The 22,818-nt window shown below is 38.3% G+C and overlaps 1 protein-coding gene across 3 annotated transcripts in view; it reads right to left on the bottom strand.

Moving 5' to 3' along the window:
• Positions 1-22,818, bottom strand: part of grid1a (glutamate receptor, ionotropic, delta 1a) — a 262,279-nt gene that overhangs the window by 92,301 nt on the left and 147,160 nt on the right. For all 3 annotated transcript variants that reach the window (XM_039784464.1, XM_039784461.1, XM_039784462.1), the window contains exon 3: positions 9,097-9,381. In XM_039784464.1, the coding sequence (XP_039640398.1) occupies positions 9,097-9,381 (285 nt within the window). The remainder of the gene's footprint in view (positions 1-9,096; positions 9,382-22,818) is intronic.

Raw genomic sequence — 22,818 nt, 5'->3', positions numbered from 1 at the left:
CCTTTATTTCCAACTGGTAATCAACATATACTTGAGGAGAATAATGGAGTATATATAAATATATATATATATATGTGTGTGTGTGTGTGTGTGTTTGTGTGTGTGTATATACACACACACGCACACACACACACACACATACACTCACACACAATAACTGTATATTTACTACTTCCTAAAATGTTCAATACAACTGTGATTTACATTTTCTTAATGGATTCCAGGTGAACTTTTCCAAATGAGATTTAATACAAACAGCTATCAGGTGTAAAACTATTAAGAATTAAACCTATTATATAAATACTATTCTGCATAGTATAGCTAAATATAGTCTAATTTTTACAGTTTTTCTTCCTTTACACATCTTTCCTTTTCTATTTTACGTTCTCGTTGACAAGTCAGTTGGCAGTGTTACAGAACTTATGGCCTCAATGTAGCACTCATTTTGATGAAATAAAGTAACACAATAAGAAGTGAAAGAGTATACCATAACACATAAATGTCTTCACTGCTTCATTTTGTCAGCTCTGTCACTAACTAACATTATGCATTACAAACTTGCTACAAACTCTGCATGAGATTTCCTTTTGCGTTTGTCCTGCCTGTGTTAAAAATACACTTCCTACATTAGGAGCCACCACCTACATGGGTCCAAGAGAATTTTAATCAATCTCACACTTAATCCCAGCCTAATTCTCTTCTCCTAACAGAAAGCCAGTCACCACAGGGCGGGCAGAGACAGATGTAGCTGCTCCACAGTCATTACTAAGCGCAGGTTAACTTAGACAGACCTGCCAAGGAGCCTACTGATGTTCAAGAAAATCAACCTATCTTTAAGAATTCCAATAATTGTGCCTCAGCTGCTTTTTATGCTCTCCTCGTTATAATAAAATAAAAAGGCAATTTAACAGAAGCTTTTGTTTGCAGGTAGTCTACCCACTGTCCACCCTCACACACAGAATCAATAGCTGGCTTCCGTTTACATACACACAATTGTGAGAACTGTGTAAGCACACCTTTAATGGCATTTACAAAGGCATACAGATAATATATAGCAAACCTTCAAGCTACAGCTCTGTGAGGTTGTACTGACCGACCTACAAGCTGACATTGCCATGCCTAGAGAATCATTTAAAGATTTTTTTTTTTTGTTTTGGCATTTTAGGCCTTTATTGATAGGACAGCTTAGACATGAAGGGGGAGAGAGAGGGAGAACAACATGCAGCAAAGGGATTGATAAAGAATCGAGGACTGAGACTCTGTACATGGGGCGCATCCTCTATCAGGTGAGCTACCCAGGCACCCCTAGAGCATCATTTTAAATCATCTGTTAGCACTATTAGAACAGCAATTTTGTCTCAATCCAGCACTGTCACACAAAGTCTTGGTCCACGCCTTCGTCACATCCCGAATTGGCTACTGTAATGTTGCTTTCTGGTATTCCTACCAAACTGCTTACCAGGCTTCAAATCATCCAAAAGATCTGCTGCCTGAATCATCACCAACCACATCACCCCCATTCTCATCAAGCTACACTGGCTCCCTGTTCAATACCGGATTGATTACAAAAACCTTTTTGCTCAGTTTCAAAGCCCTCCACAATTTAGCCCCAACCTACATCTCTTACCTCCTCCAGGATTACACTCCCTCCCGCTCTCTGCACTCCTCCTCTGCTGGTCTCCTAACTACCCTCGCTGCACACCTCAGCACCATGGGTGTTAGGGTTTCAGCTGCACTGCTCCCAGGCTCTGGAACTCTGTGCCCCCCACATTTGTCAGTCTGACGCCATGATATACTGTAATTCAAATCCCACCTCAAAACTCACATGTTTAAACTTGCTTACTCACTATAATAATAATAATAATAATAATAATAATAACTTTATTTATATAACACCTTTAAAAAAAGTGCTTTGACAGAAAAGCGAGGCAAAATAGGTCAGTACAATGACAGCTAAACAGTGAGGCCAAAAAAACAAACAGGTAATGGCAAGACAAAATAAGCATACAAGATACAGATCAAAAGGAACAACAAAATGAGACAATAAAAAGGGAAAAAAAAAGTAAAAATCCTAGCTGCTGCGTTCTGAACCAGTTGGAGGTGAGAGAGTGACCTATAGTTGATGCCAGAAAGGAGGGAGTTACAGTAGTCAAGTCTGGAGAAGTTAAATGCATGAATGACTTTTTCCAGGTCGGAGTGTGAGAGCATGGATTTGATTCTGGAGATGGTTCTTAATTGAAGGAAACAGGGCAGGACGACTTTTTTGATGTGAGGATGAAATGTTAAATCTGAGTCAAATACCGCTTCCAAATTTCTGGCAGTGGGTTTCATATTGGCTGACAGGGGAACAAGGTTAATTTGCGGCTATTGTGCTGAAAGGTGTCTATTTGAAGGCATGGTTGGTTTAAAGAACAAGCGGAGAGAAGAGCATGAACCTGAGTTGTGTCTGGTCATGGTTAAATGTAAAAATAAATGGAATAAAAACAGATATTTTGATTCACCAGGAACTCAACCCACATCTGCGAATTCAGTCAATGTCATTTAAATGCAGCGAAAAGACAACAGCCAGCAGCTGTTTGTGTATGAAACTTTGGTTTGATATCTGGTCACTATGGTCAGTTTGGAAAGAATGCCCACAATGCACAAAGGGTTCTTGACAGCAAGAGTTTGCTGTCATGAAGTTAGTTTTTTAGTGGGAGGGATGAACTTTTGTGGCCTTGACATGCAATGGGTCTATTTTGTCTTTTAAAAAAAAAAAAAAGCCAGGGCATTAGTGTACACTTCAGCGCTGTCAAAGAGCAATCTGCAACAGGACTGTTTGAAGGAAGTGAAAACTGTATTGGTTAAAAAGTAAAAAGGGAAGAAAGAACAAACACAACCTAACAAAAAAGAAAAAGCTGAAACGTAGAAGGCATAAAGGGCCTTTTGTTAAGCTATGGGCTGTTATAGGATTATCATATCATTTTGTTCTCTCTCATCTGCCTGAAGGCACAAAAGAAAAAAACACATAAGGATGTTTTGTCGTAATACAAAGTTGGCTTCCTACGGCACAAGAATAAGGTTATTTTGGTTGCTTGTGAAAGACATTATGGAACACGCTTTATCACAACAGAGAATCAGATTATGTGTTGAAAATGTACAATGACAAAACAGAAGAGGTGAAGCCTTGACATTGTTTACATAATGTGCCTTTTATGCAACTGATGCATTGTTGGAGACTGACACGCTTCATTACACACACTTTGTCCCTGAGGTCAAGGAAGCCAGCTGTTTATGATGCAGAGCCTGGTGTTGCTCTTATCATCAACAAATAAAGGGTTCTTTTTTTAAAGAATTTAATAATAATTGTCTAGATACGTGTAATATACAGTAGATAATTAGGTTTTGGACAATTCTTTGTACGTAGTGCTATAGTGTAATGCCTGGGGCTATGTGCAAGAAGTTACTCTATCTTTTCTAGCATCTCTTTTTGTAGACTAACGCACCATCAGCAAATTGATGACACAGCAGCCCAGCAAAACACAGGCTTATCACTCTACATCCAGAAATCTATCAGCTCACTCCTACTTTACATGTTAAGAGGGCCTTGGTATCACAATCATGTATCTAATAAATGTGTACCGTAAATGAAATGTCCTTTTTCAACTTGTTCATTCTGACAGTATTTAATGATGGTATGAGTTTTAAATATTAGATTTAAAAAATAATTGAATGAGATGTTTTTTCTGATCTCTGAAATCTCTTTTTCTATAGGCAGTTATATGATCCATTACACTAGATGGAGATATACAGACTGAGCGCTCTGATGATCATAGATCAGCACAGTGTCTTGTCATAGTCAAAGTAAATCAGCAAATCTGATTACGGCTGAGGGGAAAAACATGCCTTGGCAGTGCAGACAGGATTCCAGTCCAAAATATGAATGTTATTTAATGGGTAAATAATATCTCACTGTCTGACTTTCAGTGCATCAGCCAGTGTCGTTTGTTTTATTATCACATGTTGAATATGTAGACAAATATGATAAAAGCATCACAGCACTTGATAAACCATCTCAATGTACCTTGCAGCCACACTTTTGTTATGCCTAAATATACATAACACAGCCATATCTGCAAAGAAATGATATATTACAGGGAATGTAACAACAAGTTTACCGTTCTTGGTTTATCTATGTTTCCTATATAGACTTACTGCTTTTTACTACTGGGATAAAACAATAGATTTGCATGCAATTGAATATTCTCAAACTTGAGAGGGGAGTTTGAGGTTTGTGACAAACATAGATTTTGATATTACAGTATTTTCAGTAGAACTTGTGCTACAAAGCAGCTTAATTTATCATGATTTGTTGATTGGGTTAAAATCACTTGCAGTGACTCATATACAGTATGGCAGGCAAGCAACTCAGTTCTTTTGGTCTTTCTTTTTTTATGCAACCTGAGCTGAATCAAGGATTTTTTCTGTCGATTAATCAACAGAAAAAAAAGTGTGCATAAAAAAGTGTTTTATGCAAAACTGAAATTAACTGTTTTTCCTGCTTCTCTTAGGCCTACAGTATATGATTGTAAAAATACTATATTTACATTTTGGACCGTTGGTTAGGAAATCTCGAGGGACATTTTTCCACTTTCTGACATGTAGGATCAAACAATCAAGAAAGAAAACATAATAATCAAAACTCTACAAGTAGGCTAATAGATTCACATGATGAACATAATTAAAATCTAGGCATGTGTGACAAACCTAAACAAAACATTCTGTTACAACCATTGGAGATGGCTCCATAATGTGACAAATCATGAAAGCAACTTTCCTAGAGAAGGGCATGTCACAATGTTGTACTTCCTGCCCTTTTCATGCAAGACAGAACGGCTTTGACAAGATCACACTGAGAACCTGACCTGAGCTCCTGTGCTGTTTAAGTTACATCATCTCCTTTCCGCTCTTTGATTATCACTGATCTGACAGCATGAGTTGAAAGTGATGTGATGTTTAAAACCTACAATCTGTGCTTATGAAGGTTTAGCTATGATGGAAAAGGTGGTGGGAGAAGTACAGTAGGTATAAAGATTAAAGTTTTTTCTGAGCAGTTAACAATGCAATAATCCATATCATTATAAATAAAAAATACATACTTATATTATTTTAATGTCTAGTGTTGTGTGTAATCTTATACTAACTATACTAACTAATGACTATTTTTAACCCTGTTTCTTAAGAATTCCATATTCAGGTCTGCAATTTGCACTTAAGCTCCACACCAATGGTTAAGTGCATTCCCAGAAACCGAAAAGTTGTCTTATCAGCCAGAACAACCGGCAGCACCAGGGACGTCGTTAGGCCTATTTTAGAGGGGCTGAAGCTACCCCAAAATGTTCCTAAGCCCCCCTAAATAATAATAACAACAACAATAACAATTCCATTTATCAATAACCGTATCCTCATTCATATTCAGACGCAACAAATGATATATATCCAGCTACAAAAAAATATCCGAAAAGTCGGAAGTTAGACAGAAGTACAAAGAGTCGTTGTGCTATCAAGATGATGCACCACACCGTCTCGTTGCATTGGTGTGAACTGGCAGCTTTCAGAGTGTTGTAGACCAGAGCATTGCAAGTAACTGGGGGATTCATCTCGTCTCGTCGCTACTCTTTGGGCTGAACTCACTATGCACCCCCCCCCCCACAAACACACACACAGATATACACGCTGAAAGGAAGATTGATTACACCTAGTGTGATACAGAGTGAAAGTGTAAGTTGTTTTTAATGACCTGCTTACCTTTAGCTACGTTTTCTTGAGGTAAAGGAAAGGGGATATTTTGGTTTGCTATGGAAAACTAAAGTCTAGCTAGAGTGAACGAGGGAAATACAAGAAATAGTTAACTTAGCAAGCTAATCACAACTCTTTATTCATTGCCAATAATATAGCCTATCTCTATAGTAGGCATATTCTTAAACAATATCAATCCCCATACAATGTTGTTACTGAAAGCTAAATGTCACAGGGTCCCTGTTAATGCTATTGTACTGTTGTATCCTTCAATTCATTGAGCAGATGAGATGGATATTGGAAGATATTTCAGCAGAGAGAGAGAGAAGCAGGAGATTGGCAGAGCAGTTGATTCTGAGGGAGCCGGCGTGGTTGAGGTCAGTAGTGGTCTATAGGTCTAAGGATTATTTTGTTTTCTTCTAACAGTAAGCATTTGTTGGCAGATCTAGGTACTATGCATAGCCTAAACTAAATTATTTAATTATATTTATTATATATGCTAGCTATATTCTAACCAATTTAACTTTCTGCATTAATTGGCTGTGATAAATTAAATAAATATGTAGATGTTGCCTAAATGTAGGCTAGGCTAAAGATGAGCACATGCCCACAGATACACATGTGAAAATAAAATGAAAGCAATCCTACATACAGTACATACAGTATATACAGTAATCATTACTCCAAATCTTTTATTCCTTCCGCCATCAGGTTATTGTATTTAGACAGTAGCCACTTTAAATAGGATCCCTATTAATATCTCACATGATAAAGTATGCAGTGATGCCTATTATACCTACTTTTTTCTTTTTATTGTACTGCTATTTTTCATATTTCTTTAACTTTACCAACTTATTATCTGTCTGGCCTCTGTCAGTTTTTGGACATTTTGGATGTTGTTTCATGTGACCAATTTGCATTTCGAAGTCATTAAATTAGCATCAGGGTTTTGTTTTATCTTAAAGGATAAGACAGAAGGAACAGAGTAGAAATGGAAGAAGAGGATCTGTCTGTCACTTTTTACTTGTTAACATCTTGGTTTCTTGACTGGTTGTTAACATAAGTGTAGCTCTAATACAGTAACAAAAGATGTGAGTGCAAAGATTTTGCAAACGCAAGTTACAAATACCCTGGGGGCTAAGCCCCCCCTGTCTTTCAATCCTAGGGACGTCTCTGGGCAGCACCAATCTGTGTCTGCAGTGCCCGTTATTGACCCTCAGTACTTTTTCAGTATTGACCAAAATATGTCAATGAAACCATCTCAAAACCTGTCAAATACCAAAAGCTGGTATCTAAATGTCAGAGATGTGATCTGCTTTACTTATTCGTTGATCAGTTAATCATTTCAATTGAAATGTTAACAATTTTAAACTATTTTGTTTAGGAAAGGTTATTGGACAGTATGGTTGCTTAACTTGCTTGTGTTTGGACAGCATCTAGATTTCAGAACTGTTGCTTCTTTTGTTGAATAAAAACAGGGCTTTGTAGAATAACATTAATGTAAACATTAATAAAAACTAAAATATTGTTTTGCATTGATTCATGTATTGTAAAAGCACTAGAATTGAACAATGTCACACAATATAAACATATTTAGCAAAGTAAAGACAATGCAACTCAAGTTTGAGAAATACAGAATACATTTATCATAGCCTCACGTTGTTAGATGTTAAATTACTCATTACCAAACAAAAATACATAATCTGAATTAAACTGAGTGAACTGCTGCAGCTGTTTCTCCCAACTCATATGTCTTAAGTTTAAATTCAACATTCACTATCTCTTTAAATATTAAGTGCCAACACAGATTTATAGACAACACTCTTGTCTCTAGGCAGTGGTGTGGGTCACTGTGATAGTGCTTCAAGGCAGGCACCATGGGTATTTTGACTGTTCTGTGATGAGGATCCTAATTAGCTCCTACATTCCTTAATTTAACGAGTGCAGATTTAAACAGTTTAACACAAGCACAAATGTCTATGGTGCCGACTTTGTAGGCTTTTTCGTTAGAACTAGTATTCCTATCCAATATTTCTTACCAACAGTGCCTCGTTAAACAGAGCCTTCATGCGTTAGACATAGGTTCCCTCTTGCAGGACTTGCAAGGCTATAGTACAGTGTGCTGGGGTGAGATTTTATACCTAAAGAGTTCCTGATAGGATATAATTCAATCAATGGAACTGTATTGCAGAAGGGGAAAAAATGTATTAACAAATTCTTTAAAATGCAGATAGATGGATGGATGGATGGATTGCTAGATAGAAAGCAAGACATACAAACAGCTACCTAGCTAGTCAAACTGAGAGCTAGTGAAAAATAAAGACAGATGGATACACAGATAGCGAGACAGCTAGTCAGACAGACAAGATAGATTGATAGACAAACAGATGCTCTTCCACGGTGGTATTTGAATTGATCCAACTCAATGCTGAGAGTGCACTCTCTACAAAGAGTGCCAATGTCAGAAAGAAATCCAAGGACATAGCTCTTTAAATGTGAAACAGCATGGCACATACATTCACATGGAGCACTGCGACTGGCAGTAGGGTCCAACATGTGGGGTGGAAACATTAATGGTTTTAGTGGGTGTCTGTATTCCCTTGAGGGCTTGCTTTACGATACACTTCATCAACTCCTCTGTAAATAAAACAGATTTACGTTCTCCTCTAGATTACACTCTCACAAGTAGTAAAACAAATTAGCCAGCAGTGGCAAAGCATCATCTGAGAAATGCCAATGCAGCAATATACATGTATTCTCCTCATCTTTCTGCCCTACTGTCTTGCCAATCACTCCACGATCCACAGTCCTTTGCCTTTTACCAAATGTGGGTCAGGAAATGTCCAGTCCACAGGGGCGTCATGGAGAGAATAATGAAACAGAAATGGAGAACATCTGAGAATATATTGAGTACTGTTGGGACACACCCGTCATTCTCTGGTGCCACAAATGAGCCAATTAGGCTTAGACTTGTCTCTTCGCGAGGATGCTAATGGTGAATGCGGCAATGAGATCTTGTTTTTCCCGACAATTTCTACTGAACTTTGATTTATTTTTTGGCAGTGTGCATGTACAGTGTGTGGGTGTTTATGTGCGTGTGAATGCGTGGAAGTGGTGATGTTCTTTCATCTTAGTTCCTACTCTGTGTATTCTTTTCTGCGTATGAATTCCTAGTCTTAAAATAGCTTTACTTCAGCCCGATATACCCCTGACACTGGAGATGCTTTTGGAGCATTAATATTTAAATGAAAGACATGACAAATGTCATGTTTATGAGATACATTTGGCCATCAACTGCTCTCATTCGTCCCAACTCACCATAGTCGCTCTCATAAAAGATGATGAACTTCTGCCAGTGTAGTTCTGAGACGAGGGTGAGCAGGACGTCGTTGATTCGAACAGGTGGACGGGCAGCCAAGGTGTAGCTCTCTCCGTCTGGGCTGGGGTTGAGCTGGCAGGCAGTGCGCGGTGCACCATCCCCATTTCTCTGGATGAAGAGGTGGGGAATGTGCATTGCATCTGTCAGAGACTGCAGGGCACTTGCGGCTGCGCAGCCCGTGGATGTGACCAGAGCAAGGATCCCCTGGTTCATCAGCTCACATGCTGGACAGAAGAAAGAATAAAAGAAGGGAAGGTGGATGAAGCGAAAAGAATAAAGGAAGAGGGGCGGAGACAAGGATTTGGAGAAAGGAAATAAGGATGAAGAACCCAGAAGTATTTAAAAGGAATGGAGGAGGAAGAAAGAAAAAGCAGATATATGGAGAAAAGATGAGGTCGGGAAAAAAGAGAAGAGGAGAAGGAATAAGGTAAAACATGGTTAGAAATGCATTTTAAGTTCATTTAAACTGTAATAAATGCAAACAACGTTTTTGGAAAAATCTTTCAGGTTTTTAGAGTGTTGTACTGTACATTTTTCAAAAAAGTGTGCTCAACTGGCCTTAAGAATTCAAAATGGTTCTTTGTGCATCCTATTTAGGATTACATATGAGCCTCTGAAGTGGAGAACAGATCACAGAAAGGAGGGGGTTGGTACTGAGGTTGTATTATAATGTGTAGATGAGAGAGTCAGTGGGGGGGGGATCCTCTAATCCCTGTCCCCAGACAAAATCGAGACAGCTGATTAAAGTGAAAATGCTTGGTTAAGTCAACAGTCACTCAAAAACAGCAGATGAATCAGGGAAATATATGTTGGGTTAGATGCAAAATGATGCCTCCCATGAGTTTCTGATAAATATTGTCCTACACATTCTTTATCTCTCTTTCATGTACACATGGTTAAAAATCTGGAAACCAGCACATTCATTCAGACTGCAGATGTATGCTTGTAATGTCGGTGGTTGGTCTTAACGTCCCTACATTTTTATTTACACATGTAATTTGGGCACAATCTGTTTTAGATCCTCTTAGGGCAGGCCAGCATGTCTGCTGGAAGAAAATGGCAAATATTTTTAAAGATGAAAATGCCATCTTCGACATTATTAATATGTCTGAAATTGACGAGAAAAGCTGTTTCATCTAAGTCACATGTGTCAAACTCAAGGCCCGCGGGCCAATTCCGGCCCCTCAAAGATTATGATCCAGCCCGCATATCAATTTAGGTTCACAATACATTTTGGCCCACCTAGTTTTTGTCACGTTTTCTGACGTTTTTGACACTTTTTCCGACATTTTTGGGCTCTTTTTTTTCTATGATGTCTGAGGAACTTTTTCCCGACTTATTTACAACTTTATGTCGACCAAACTGTAAGTGAGAAGACTATATGACACATGCAATAATACAGTCAAAGATATTTGACTTTTTTGATTTAAATAAAAGCATATCAATAAACTAAACATGTGGCCCTTAGTGAAGTTGAGTTTGACACCCCTGATCTAAGTGGTGGTAAATATTTATTGAGAACGGGTAGACTTAAGCATAAGTTATCTTATCTTAAGTTGCAGTGATTTGACAAACTAGGCACTCGTTATTTGCTTTTTAAATTATCTGACAGTTGATCGATGACTAAAGACCTAAAAAGATTATTCATTTTTCCCAAATAGCAATATATATATGGCAATTTATAATATATAAACTTACTTTTAAGTTATAAACGTTTTAACTTTTAAGTTACTTTTTAATACAGTTGGTTTTCAAATCTTCAAGTACTAACTGTGCATCGAATCAGGCAATTTTAACAAGATACAAGAGTTATTCTAAAGCAATATTACTTTCTCAGTTGAAACCATGGTTAGATTATTCTCATGTTTCTTTGAGGAAAAATACACATTCATAAATGTTGACCCTTTATATACTCTTGACCTACCCTTCTTGTGGAGTAAATACACCATAAAGATCATGGAATGACAAAGGAATAACAACTATTGGAGATATTATTTCTCATGTCAGTATAAAACCATTTGAAAAATTGGTAATAAAATTAAATTTAACTAATAAGGAATTTTTTAGATATCTTCAGTTAAAGAGCTGGATCACAGATAACTTTGATCTAAACTATAATAGGACTACAGAACCTTCAGCTACTCAGAGGCTATTTCTAAACTCAGGAGAAAACAAGAAATTAATAGGGAAAGTGTACAAACACCTTAAAGAAGCACAGACAGATAATTATTCTCTCCCAAAAATATATGAGGATTGGAACAAAGAACTTCAAATAAATAACTCTGATATAATCTGGTTTTCTGATTGCCTAAATATAACCAACACCATTACCACCAATGAGAATCTGTGTCTCATACAATATAAGCTCATGACAAGGATATATCACAAATAAATAAATTTGATGCCTCTATCTCCCCTGTTTGTGTAAAATGTGGCACACATAAGGAGACAATTATACATGCTTTCTGGGAATGTGAGAAGGTCTGTAAGGGTTGGTTAGAGATCCAAAAATGGATGACCAAGAACTGTAAAATTAAAATTGATTTCACAGTTTTGAGCAGTATTATATATATATATATATATATATATATATATATATATATATATATATATATATATATATATATATATATTAAACTGGGTGCTTTACTTTGTGTGTCAAAAATGTGGAGTAGAAGAATACTGCTACCGGTAGGAAATGTATCCTGTTTGGAGTGTGAAATTACACAGTATGCTGATATATATATATTGCTTCTTGATGGAAATAATGAAAATAATTATAAAAATAAAAATAGAAAATACACCATAAAGCAAAAACGTGTTTAGGAAGAAGAATAAGATATGCCTTAATTCATCCCGCAAGGGGAAATTCACATTTTCATAGAGTGCATCGTCTCTTAGGTTAAAAGATGCAAAACACAGAAATTTAGGCAATTACCTAAAAGTGATGTGAAACCAAAACAATTTTAATGAAGAATATTGAATTTGCATTTAATTTTAGGCTCTATCTCTGCTATGAGCTGCATAATCATCTACTACAGGGATTGCCTAATTTTGCATGTGACACAGGACAGGCTACTGCAAAATGCTGCTTAAAATTCAAGTCACCATTACTCACACAGCAGGGCTCTTATAATTTCAGCATAAACAGCTGAGTATATTGTGCAAAACAGCAATTTAATGTTCTCTCACTGCTTTTCATAATACCACCTAATTAAAAAATCTACTTATCTGCAAAATGTAGCACAAAGCAACAGCACTGCAGTTCATGATGATATCATAAAAACCCTTGATATTGAGTGTTTTGAGAAGCACAACAAGGACTGCACATTACGAACATATAAACAAATGCAGGTAAGATTCCATCAAGTCAAATCCACCATTATACAAGAGGAAGGCGTAGAGCAAGTGGTTAAGAGAAAGGAGGGTGGTTTTGGAGAAAAGGCATTAGGGATGAGGCAAGAGGTCTGAGGAGGAGTAAGGAGGGGGAGAGAGGGAAGGATGATAAGAGGGAGTGTTCTCTGAATGGAGCCATACTGGGCAGTGTATGTGTGTGTGTGTGTGTGTGTGTGTGTGTGTGTGTGTGTGTGTGTGTGTGTGTGTGTGTGTGTGTGTGTGTGTGTGTGTGTGTGTGTGTGTGTGTGTGTGTGTGTGTGTGTGAATGTATGGCAGAAAGGGGGAGGACTATTAATGTGACAAATGACAATTTCATCTGCTGACTGCAAGAACTGGAGTACATTAAAGCTCTGTAAATCATGAGTACAGGGGCAACTAAATAACATGCTGAGGAGAAGCAGGATGTAGGAATGTCAGACACCTAAGGTAGATGCACTGTACTTTAGTTGGGGTATAACAAGGATGAGACTGCAAACGAAATAGAGGAATTATTTGTAGCATTTTACATGAAAGGAAGGAAAGTGCAAGAAATACGTATTCAGAGCAGGAAGAGTGTGTGTGTGTGTGTGTGTGTGTGTGTGTGTGTGTGTGTGTGTGTGTGTGTGTGTGTGTGTGTGTGTGTGTGTGTGAGACACAAAGAGAGACTTACATGGATGTCAGCATGCACACCAGGGCACTTGGCAAATATTCCTTTGTGCAACATGAAATGCTAATACTCTGTTCTGCAGGAAGTAATGTGATTGACAGTAATACAAATCTAAGGCACACTTCAACATTGATACAGTGTCTAAACGTGTCAGCTGGTAACAATAAACTGTGTACACTGAAAACAGAGACAGTCTGTTCATGAGAGTTCCTGGACTCCAGTTTAACGATGCTGCATGCATGATTTAAGAGTTAAAACAATTTTTCTAGTTGATTCATTCATTAGTCAATAACCAGAAAATTAATCAGCAACAATTTTGGTAATTGTAAAATGGCAAACATGCTCTGGCTTAGGCTTCTCAAATATAAAGATTTGTCTAATACGAATAAAAATTACTTGGAGAAATTACCGAATAACAGAATGACTCATAAATATTACAATCATTAGTTGCAGCCCTAAAATATATCAAGATCAGATTGTGAAATCTTGGCATGATTACTTTAATCAAACGAGACTGTGTTCAAAACAGTGTACTGCATTACTACATCGATAATTTATTTCACTTGTTCCACCATTTGCTAAGAATGAAACTCAAAACCAGTGTGCAATATAGAAACATATCCCTTAGCAACTTTTAGCAGGCTGTGGCTAGAGTGTGTCAGTGGTCATTTTGGCTTCATAATGGACACCCAGGGCCCATTATACAGCAGACAGCCCACTGACAGGAGGAAGGAGCGTTTCACAGTCATTGGCAAGGATGATAATGGTGGAATAATGACTATTAAATGTTCCCCCTGAAGTGGACAGGGGCCATCACTCGTTTCTTGCTAGCTATATGACATTTAATGTAAGCAGTCTTATACATCTTAAAATATTAGCTATGAGATGCAAACAACAGCTGCTTTGTTTGGAAAAAGGAGATGTATTAATAATCTATCAAACCCATTGTGGAGAAGCACTCATTTTCTTCATAGTAATGGCATGGTTGATTGAAGGATGAAGAATTGAGTAGAGGTGGATGGATTATTAAACAAACCTAACCATCCCTGCATATTGTTTAAGACCCTGATGCAATTAACATTACAATGAGATCATGTATTTTCGCTTAACTTTCAGCAAATTCAGAGATCAAATCAGGGAAGGGGCCCAGAGATTGTAATCAATTGTATAATGTTCCTACACTGATAATTGAAACTGTAAAAGGACATCTGCCATGCAAATTAGGGCAACAAAACAGTATTTTTCTGCAGAAGTCCTCGCCTCATCAGACCAGTTCAGCTATGCACGGATAGTCTCGGGAGAGGGAAAATTAGCATTGAGACACCATACTGAAAGTAGACATTACAACTTTGTGCCACACAATCTGTTTGCCCATGAAAACATGATGTCATCAGTGTCTTGCCCTCATTTTACCAATGTAATATGAAGGGAGGAAACAAACCACCACACCACTGATGTAGTGAATATTGCATCATTTGGGACTGTCTCAGTGATTTCACAGTCTAGATAAGACAGTCTCATTTAGTTTGCTCTGACTCAGAGCACAATCCTAGGATTCAAAGGAGTCACCACTGAGATAAATGCTGTGATGTTGTCAACACCACTCTACCCTGCAGTGACAATGGTGTTACTCTGATCTAATTGAGACAGCTTGTAATGCGTGATTCAGAATTAAATGTTTTGTACCATTCAGAGGCCATTTGAAAACGCTTTGACCGTATTATAATGCTCCTTGATATTTTTTTTAGGATGAGCGCCTATATTCACTCTTAATATGAAATCATGAGATGAGTAAGATGTTAAACCTCATAATGGCTAAATTAGAATTTGATCACAAAAGAGTTTAGGTTCGAGGAAAAACAATCATTGATTCCACAAAGAAACTATTGCAACTTGAATATTGACTACACTATTGAATTTGATCTTAAATTGTTCTAAAGTTTGAACCAAGAAAAAAACCAAAAAGAAAATTAAGATCTTCCATACATTTACAGTACATCCATACCTCTGTGTGCTTCAATGTATTGACGTTGGATCATATTTGTTTCTTTCAGCACAAATGACTGATTTCAAGATAAAGTGCTGATATTAAGATACCCGACCACTAAATTGGTCATTGGTGGTTTTTAAGCATTCAGCAGGGACCACTAGCACAAAGAACAGTTTTTTTTATGTTTTAGCCTGTGGAAGATTCATAAGAGCTTTAAATGATCCATATCACACTCAACTAAGAGGAGACTGGATGTTGTGTCATTTCCTCATAATGAATGGGCCCTTCCGCTCTGCTTTTGGCAGCTTCCCACAACATACTAGCTCTTTGCCAAACAGAAGGGAGAAATGGGAGTGATCAGTATTATATGGCAGCTGGACCACAGCTAAGTTCAACATTTAAGTCCACAGCAACATTGCACCTCCAGTAAGAATGAATCGACTCCCCATCGCTCTCTCTCATTCACTCACTCAATCCCATCCATGGCCCTTTCCCCATGCCTGCACTCCTGCTGTCAGACTTAGATAGGGGTACATATTCCCATCAATACGAGTGACGCTAAGACTGCCTGTCATCTGAACTGTGAAGGAGTGTTTCACTGCTGTACATTATACCCTCCAGACAACTGACAGGTAGAATGGCAGAAATAGACACAGTACAGTAGATAGTTTATATGCAGGGAATACAATCACAACAGGACCTGTACAGTACAGCACAACCCAATGCAATAGCCCTGCAATAAATATTACGTCTGTGAAGCTTGAATGTTCCATTCTGTTTTGTCCACAGGGGTGGCCAGGAACTCCTCACAATACAATAGAATTTAATATAACCACTACAACCTACAGCCTCTGAAATCATATATATATATATATATATATTTATTTGACCAGGTAAAAGTCACATTGAGGTTAAATCTCAAAGAGATTGGTACCTCTCTGACACAGTCTGAACAAATATTTAACCTACAGTAGAACCATCTAAAATTGGAGGCTGGGCTGTGACAGGGCCCAAGCTGATCCGTGGCTGAGCCCTGCTGGGTCCCTGCTCGGTCCTTGGTGGGATGATCCCCCCTTGATGACGTAGTGCATGCACTTCAATACCGCCTCGTAATGCCCCTAAGCACCATGTGTGGAAATCAGTTGCAATGTGTTATCGATCTACCAGAAGGAGCAGTGATTATGGAAGCTGAAACGGTTTACTGCCATCAGACTGCTGTGGTGTGACCATTTTACTAAACGTCTGCTTAATGCCACTGGATATTTTCATCTACCCAGTTTGCCTTTAATCAGTTATTATCATATTTAATGAGGGAGTGTGAGGGGGGGGGGGCATAATTTTGGCACTGTAAAAAGCTTAACAAAAGCATTTTATATTGAAATAACATTACAGGGGCATCTGTTGCCTAAGAGTTTAATAATGCGGACCATGGTCTTGCATCGTCCCTGGTTTGAGTCCAGCTGGGGACTTGTTGCATGGCAACTCACTCCCGTCATATCCTTTCTACTCTCTACTGCTCTGTCTAATAAAGGAAAGAAAACCCTAAGATATTCTTGAAAAAAAGAGAGAAATGGTTGGATTGCAGTAGTTCTCATTCTGTACACCCCTGTAAATTGCAGATGCCAAACCAGAAAAAAAACATGTGCTGAAGTGATTCAACTATAACCAATTTTTATTGAACTAACGCATACATTTTTATTCTCAATCTCCAAAATCAAATAAACTTTTCTCATGGAGCAATGCTAGTCAATGGCACTTGACTAGCATATCGTATGACTGCTGCAAAGCCACTTATTGTTGACGTAAGCACTTTAATGGCTGAGATGGCTCCACTAACTTGTGAATAATTCACTGTGATGTGGCAATGTTGCAGTACAAATGTGAGACTCAGCTCGTGTCATTGTTCCTATTTTAAAACATGTTACACTTAATCATGTTATTCTTATGAATCACATGAACATGAGTCTTCATGACCAATTTAAAAGAAACTTCTCACATAATGTACTGTAATAACGCAAACTCTCAATTCAGATGTAAAAAATGTAAACAAAATAATTACAGACATTTATACTTGTTATTTGACCTGCACCATGCACAAGCTTTGGTAGCTCACAAAGGAACTGGCTGCTGCGTTGATCTGTGTAAAATCTAAGGAAAAAATGTATACTGAGTAGAGGTGTCAATCAGTTAAAATATTGAATCGCAATTGCTGGAATGTTGAACATCAAAATTATTTGTGGACTGACAATGAGGCCAAGTTTGTTCTGTTGTGCTTTAATGTCTCCTTGCCTGGTCCATATGTTTAATATGCTTATAAAAGCTGGTTCTTATTTTTTCTGACATTGGAGCTGGAGAAGACGATATCTGTTGTGCCCTGGGAAATTTATGCTTAAGGATATTTTTTGAATGCTGGTACCCAAGGGATATGACAGAAAAAGGCCTGCAGTCTAAATCTCTGCAGCCTGGGGGAAGAGCTTGACCTAATGCAACAGAAATAATCCACTCCATATACATTCGGTAAACAAAGTAAAAAAAAAAGCATAACTGTTAGACTGGGGAGACACACCCAGTGCGTAGTTCTCCAAGTCATTGACTGCTATACTGACACTTAAACTGATGCCACCAGACAATGATATAAACAACACCACCAAAATGTGATACAACTAGCTACCACGTCTTGTGGCATCAGTTTCAACTGTTCAAAAATTGGTAGTGATCGTTAGTGTGCTTCACAAAGCAAACATGGGTAGGGAGTCTCAGCCTGTACCATAAAATATATGATTTAAATTCTAACATGTTGATGTCCCTGTTAAAACAAGAAGACAAATGCCACTCTGAAATTGCATTGATAATTAAACCATTTCAATTAATCCCCACCGTTCTGTTTCCTTATTATCTCCCTAGTCCTTCCTTTCTTTTTCAGAGTGCTTGCGACTCTCTGTCACTTTTTTCTCATAATTTTAGCACAACCACTGCTCCTTCCAGGGCAGGGTGAATATGGTCAGTCTAATGTGCATAACATTCCTTACACAATGATGTGTGTACGTTTGTTTTTCTATTTTTGCACTGTGTGCTGAATGTTGAAACATGTGAATGTGGGAGCCTAGTTGTTATATGGCAAACATGTTTGGGTTTTGTGATGATTGAATTGGATGGTGTTATTGAGAAAGATTGGCTAGCATTGTTAGGGGGTAATCATGACTCATTCACTGTTAGGACAGGCTGGGTGTTGGCTTGTCTGCTGGAATTAGACACATTAGGAAACATCTCACGCTCTTCTCTTGGTAATGTGTCATTTGCTCTGATATATCTTTCTTTGTCTATAGTTTTCTAGTCTTTTTCTCTTTGTCTATATATCTCAATCAGTCTTTTTTTTTTCCTCATCTGATCCCTCTGTGTTTGTCTCTCACTTGTCCTCTTCATCTCACCCTTCATGTTGCTTATTCCAATCTGCCCTTGTCTTTCTCAGCCCATCTGCATCTCTAGCAATACCTCAAACATGCAAGATAAAAACTAAATTACCATAAATTCATTCAGTGATGCTTTCTTCCTCTTCCTGTGCTACAGCAGTATAATATGAGAACACAAGGTTTGAGGATTAAATAACATTGTTTTAATCATCTTTAATAAGGTTGTTGCTTCAACAAGTAATTCTTTTTTCAAATCAATGATTCAACAACAAGTCAACAAATAAATTGCAAAGCCAGTGGCTGCATAACAAGTAACCAAAAAGCAAGCGTATGCCTCTTCTATGAAAATCCAACACATTCTCACTCCCATCGCGTAAAATACAGATGCTTGGTCAGGTGCCTTTGACATTGTTATTGACACTAAAAGTCTCCTTTAGCGTCAGATCTAAACGCGCTTTATCTAAGCGCACTGAGTCGGGACTATTGTCATCACTTTTGACGCAGTTAGGTTTAGGGAAAGATCGTGGGTGGGCTTATAAAAGGTGCGTCTATGTGACACGCAGGACAAGAATGGGACAGTTGGGTTTAGGAAACCAAGAACGGGACAGTTGGGTTTAGGAAAAGATCGTGGGTGGGGTTATAAAATGCATGTTGCTGTCACACGCAGGACACAAACCCCGGTCTCCGGCGTGAAAGTCCTATGTTGTTTGACCTGTCCATCACCCCAACCAACCTACCCACGCAGAATTTCGGGCTTTAATACTACTCGCTACCGTTGTCGCTCTTAACTACGTCATCTTCACGCGCCGCGGAGCTGCTGCTCTGCCCGGTGAGTTCCATAAACACGCTGAGGGATGCTTATTGCGTCGTATCTGACGCTGACAGCCAATGACCAAGCGTCGGTACTTGTGACAACGAGTTGGAAAATCAGACCCAAAGATAAATTGTAATGTCGTCAGTCTGAGCACCTTATTATTTCATTTCCCTAGCAGGGCTAACATTTGGTGATAACATTGTAAAGAGGTGGTTGAGGGCTCAGGACTATAATCTCTTGCCTGAGTGATTTATAGTCCTCCCCCGACATCTCACAGATACAAGTTTTACATTCTTTAGGCAACCTCGAGTTCACTTTATAAGCCGACTCAATCTGTCTGCTGCAGCGAATGAAACGATAATAATAGTGCACTATTAGCAGATGCTACATTAAGATGTGGGAAGAAGTGAGTCTTTCGTCCTAAGATGTCAAGAAGAAGAAGCCACCACTGGCAGAGTAGTACAGTACCACAGCTAGTTGTTAGTTCAAAGTGGAAAGACAGCTACTACACGATGGAGGGTTAAATAAAGCTTGTACTTAAGTGGAAAAAGTGCCATGGAACAAAGAAATGGCCAAGAGTCATAACATAAAGCCATACAGTACTACAAACACCGATATAAAACAACAGCGACCAGGCACATACTTGCTTTTTAGGCAGATAAGGAAAACTATAAAAATGCATTTAATTCAAGTAATGTTTTGACAGTAAAGTGTGTGACATTCAAGATCCTCCTTTGCACCATTTATGTTATGTTGACATACTGGATGACATTTTTTCACTTGAGCCTAGATTTAGGCTTTAGTCACTTCACTGTAAATAAATAGTCTCAGCAACTTAGAAAGCTCCAGTGCTATCCTCCACTGCAATGATATTTTATTCATCATTTCCATGGCGTACATGAGGCTAGCATTAGTGATCCAGTGTATGAGACTGTAGCCACTACAGTATGTTGGCCATACTTCTACAAACACTGACCAACTCCACTGAGGCTCATGTTGGCTTACAGGAACACAGCCACCTGTTCCCACAGCTTGAACAAAGCCGGACATGTGTTTATATGCAAGCCTGATGGCAGATAGGTGTTCACCTGCTTTGCAGAGTTACTCATCAAAATCCACCACTACCATTATTAACTGAGCCCTGACTCGTAGTAAGGAATAGCCTTCTTCTGAAGTGATGTTCTGCTGAGATAAGCAACACGTCAATGCAATATCAAGCAGTTAAAAGACACAAGGACCTGTGTAATTTAGCATTTGGCACTGGTAATGGAGAGTAAGAAACTTCCTTGAAGGACTTACAGTGCTAAAAATGCAGATAACCACATTACTGCAAGGTGCTTTAGATACAAGCATGCAAATGTAGATGTCTGTTGATTAGGTCCTGCAAATGATGGAGACAAAGGATTTGAATCGAGGATTTTTATTATTCAAATTACTAGTGTTTTTCCAGCTCTTTCAGTCTTTACAACATTAATCTGCTCAATCGATCTTTATCTTCTTTATCTCAGTAAGTGCTGTAACCTCTACAGTCTCCACGTTTTAGAAGAGGTGGACATTAATGAAATTACAATTAACACTAGTAAGGTCTTTAGATGAGGGTAATGGTGTGGGCAAAAGTAAACAAACAGCAGTGAGGCAGATGGAAGACTATTAATGTAAGCTGTTCACCAATCTAAGCAACATTTTTCTCTTAGGGGGGTTGGCTTATATAAGTCAGTTGGAATGATTTAAGTGAATTGTGCAATGACCAATTTATTAAGGCAGAAGATGCAACATTTCTCTCTCCTTTACTCTGGAAGGAATGGTATGAACATTCTAGAAAGTGCAGACCTCTCAAAGTCGCCTCTCTGCCAGCTCTGCAAAAATAATGTTAAATTGTCTATTTTACAAATATTAGTTGTGTTTTATGTGGTTGACATTGGACGGTGATGGCATGTGGCCAGGGGTGGTTCTATATTGAATTACACCCTGGACAAGACCCCCTTCAAGCGCCCCTTCCCCCCCCCAAAAAAACACACACATATACTATATATAGTGTATATTTATTTAAGTTCTGATAACTTGTACTGACATATTTTGTGCAGAATTGTGTTCATTGTCTTTTGGAAATGTTGGAGGTAGAGATTGTGCACCTTAAAAAATAAAAATATATATATATATATATATAAATGTGCCAAAAATATAAACAATCATATATATAAAAAAGTTAACAAGAGCAGAGAGCAACAATAATATCAAATATTAAGAACAATATACAAATAAAATATAGAATAAATATTCTAAATAGCACAAATCCTTCATCACACAAATGTGGAAACACACTAAAGAGAATCTAATTATTACACTATAGCACTAAGAACAGAAAACACAAACTAAAACTAAAACCTGACCTTTCTGGCCCTACCTGCTCCCTTAATGAGTGATCGATACTGATGACGGCAAGGCCAGTGAGCCGTTCCTGGGACATGGTTGACCTCAGGTATGACTTGATCAACTTTAGTTTTGAAATGCTCCTCTCTGCTTGAGCCACAGTAACTGGCAGAGTAGGCTAAGTGCAATCCTGAGAGCAGTCCAAAAGTTGGGGTAGATCTCCGATAGATCCTTATCATGCATAAAAGTGATAAGCTCAAGGAGGCTCATGGTCCCCCGTTCCCCCCCTTGTCCGGACCGTTCCAGAGACCCAGAGGTGAACGGTCCCCCACGCCCCTCTCCCCCTTCTCACACAGCTTTTGTGCACGACACCTTCTCAGCAAGCAGGGGCGCCTGCAGCTGCAGGGGCGCCAATTTGCCAATTCTCCACACAGTGAAATGATAGATAATAGAAAACTGCTTCGCTGCGCAGTGGATTTTTTTTTTTCAAGTGCTCGTGCCGCCCCCCATGTGTCATGAAAAAATGCCACCCCGGGCGGCTGCCCGCTCCGCCCATGCCAAAAAACGCTACATCATGTGGCTGAGATGAGTCGCTAATCAGGATAGGCGATCAACTTGCCAGTCCGATCTGTCGGCCACATTCTGTGTTATGATGAATCATGCACAAGTTGAAGGAGCAGATGGGATTACATTTCACTGGAATTGTATGATTTCATGCGACAAAAAAACTGATTGATTCGATCTGTATCCATTTCTTGTTAATAGTATTTCTAATTTAGAGCCCAAGAATCTTTCAGGTTTCAATAAGGTTTTGTTATGTGAAATTCGCATGCATTTGTTGTACAAAAAATTATCTTTTAATGAGAACAGCCAGCAGCTCATCCATCAAAGTGCACACTGTAATTAGGAATGCCTTTATTGAACTTGCCAACAACTAGATTCTATTTTTAAGATGAAAATATTCATAAATCTGTGGTTTTATAAAAATAAAGCACACATATGATATATTTTCCATCACATGGTATGAAAACAGTT

This window comes from Perca fluviatilis, chromosome 19 (genome assembly GCF_010015445.1).
Source record: "Perca fluviatilis chromosome 19, GENO_Pfluv_1.0, whole genome shotgun sequence".
NCBI lineage: Eukaryota > Metazoa > Chordata > Actinopteri > Perciformes > Percidae > Perca > Perca fluviatilis.
The sequence above is the reverse complement of the archived record's forward strand: the minus strand, read 5'-3'. Positions and strand labels throughout refer to the sequence as shown.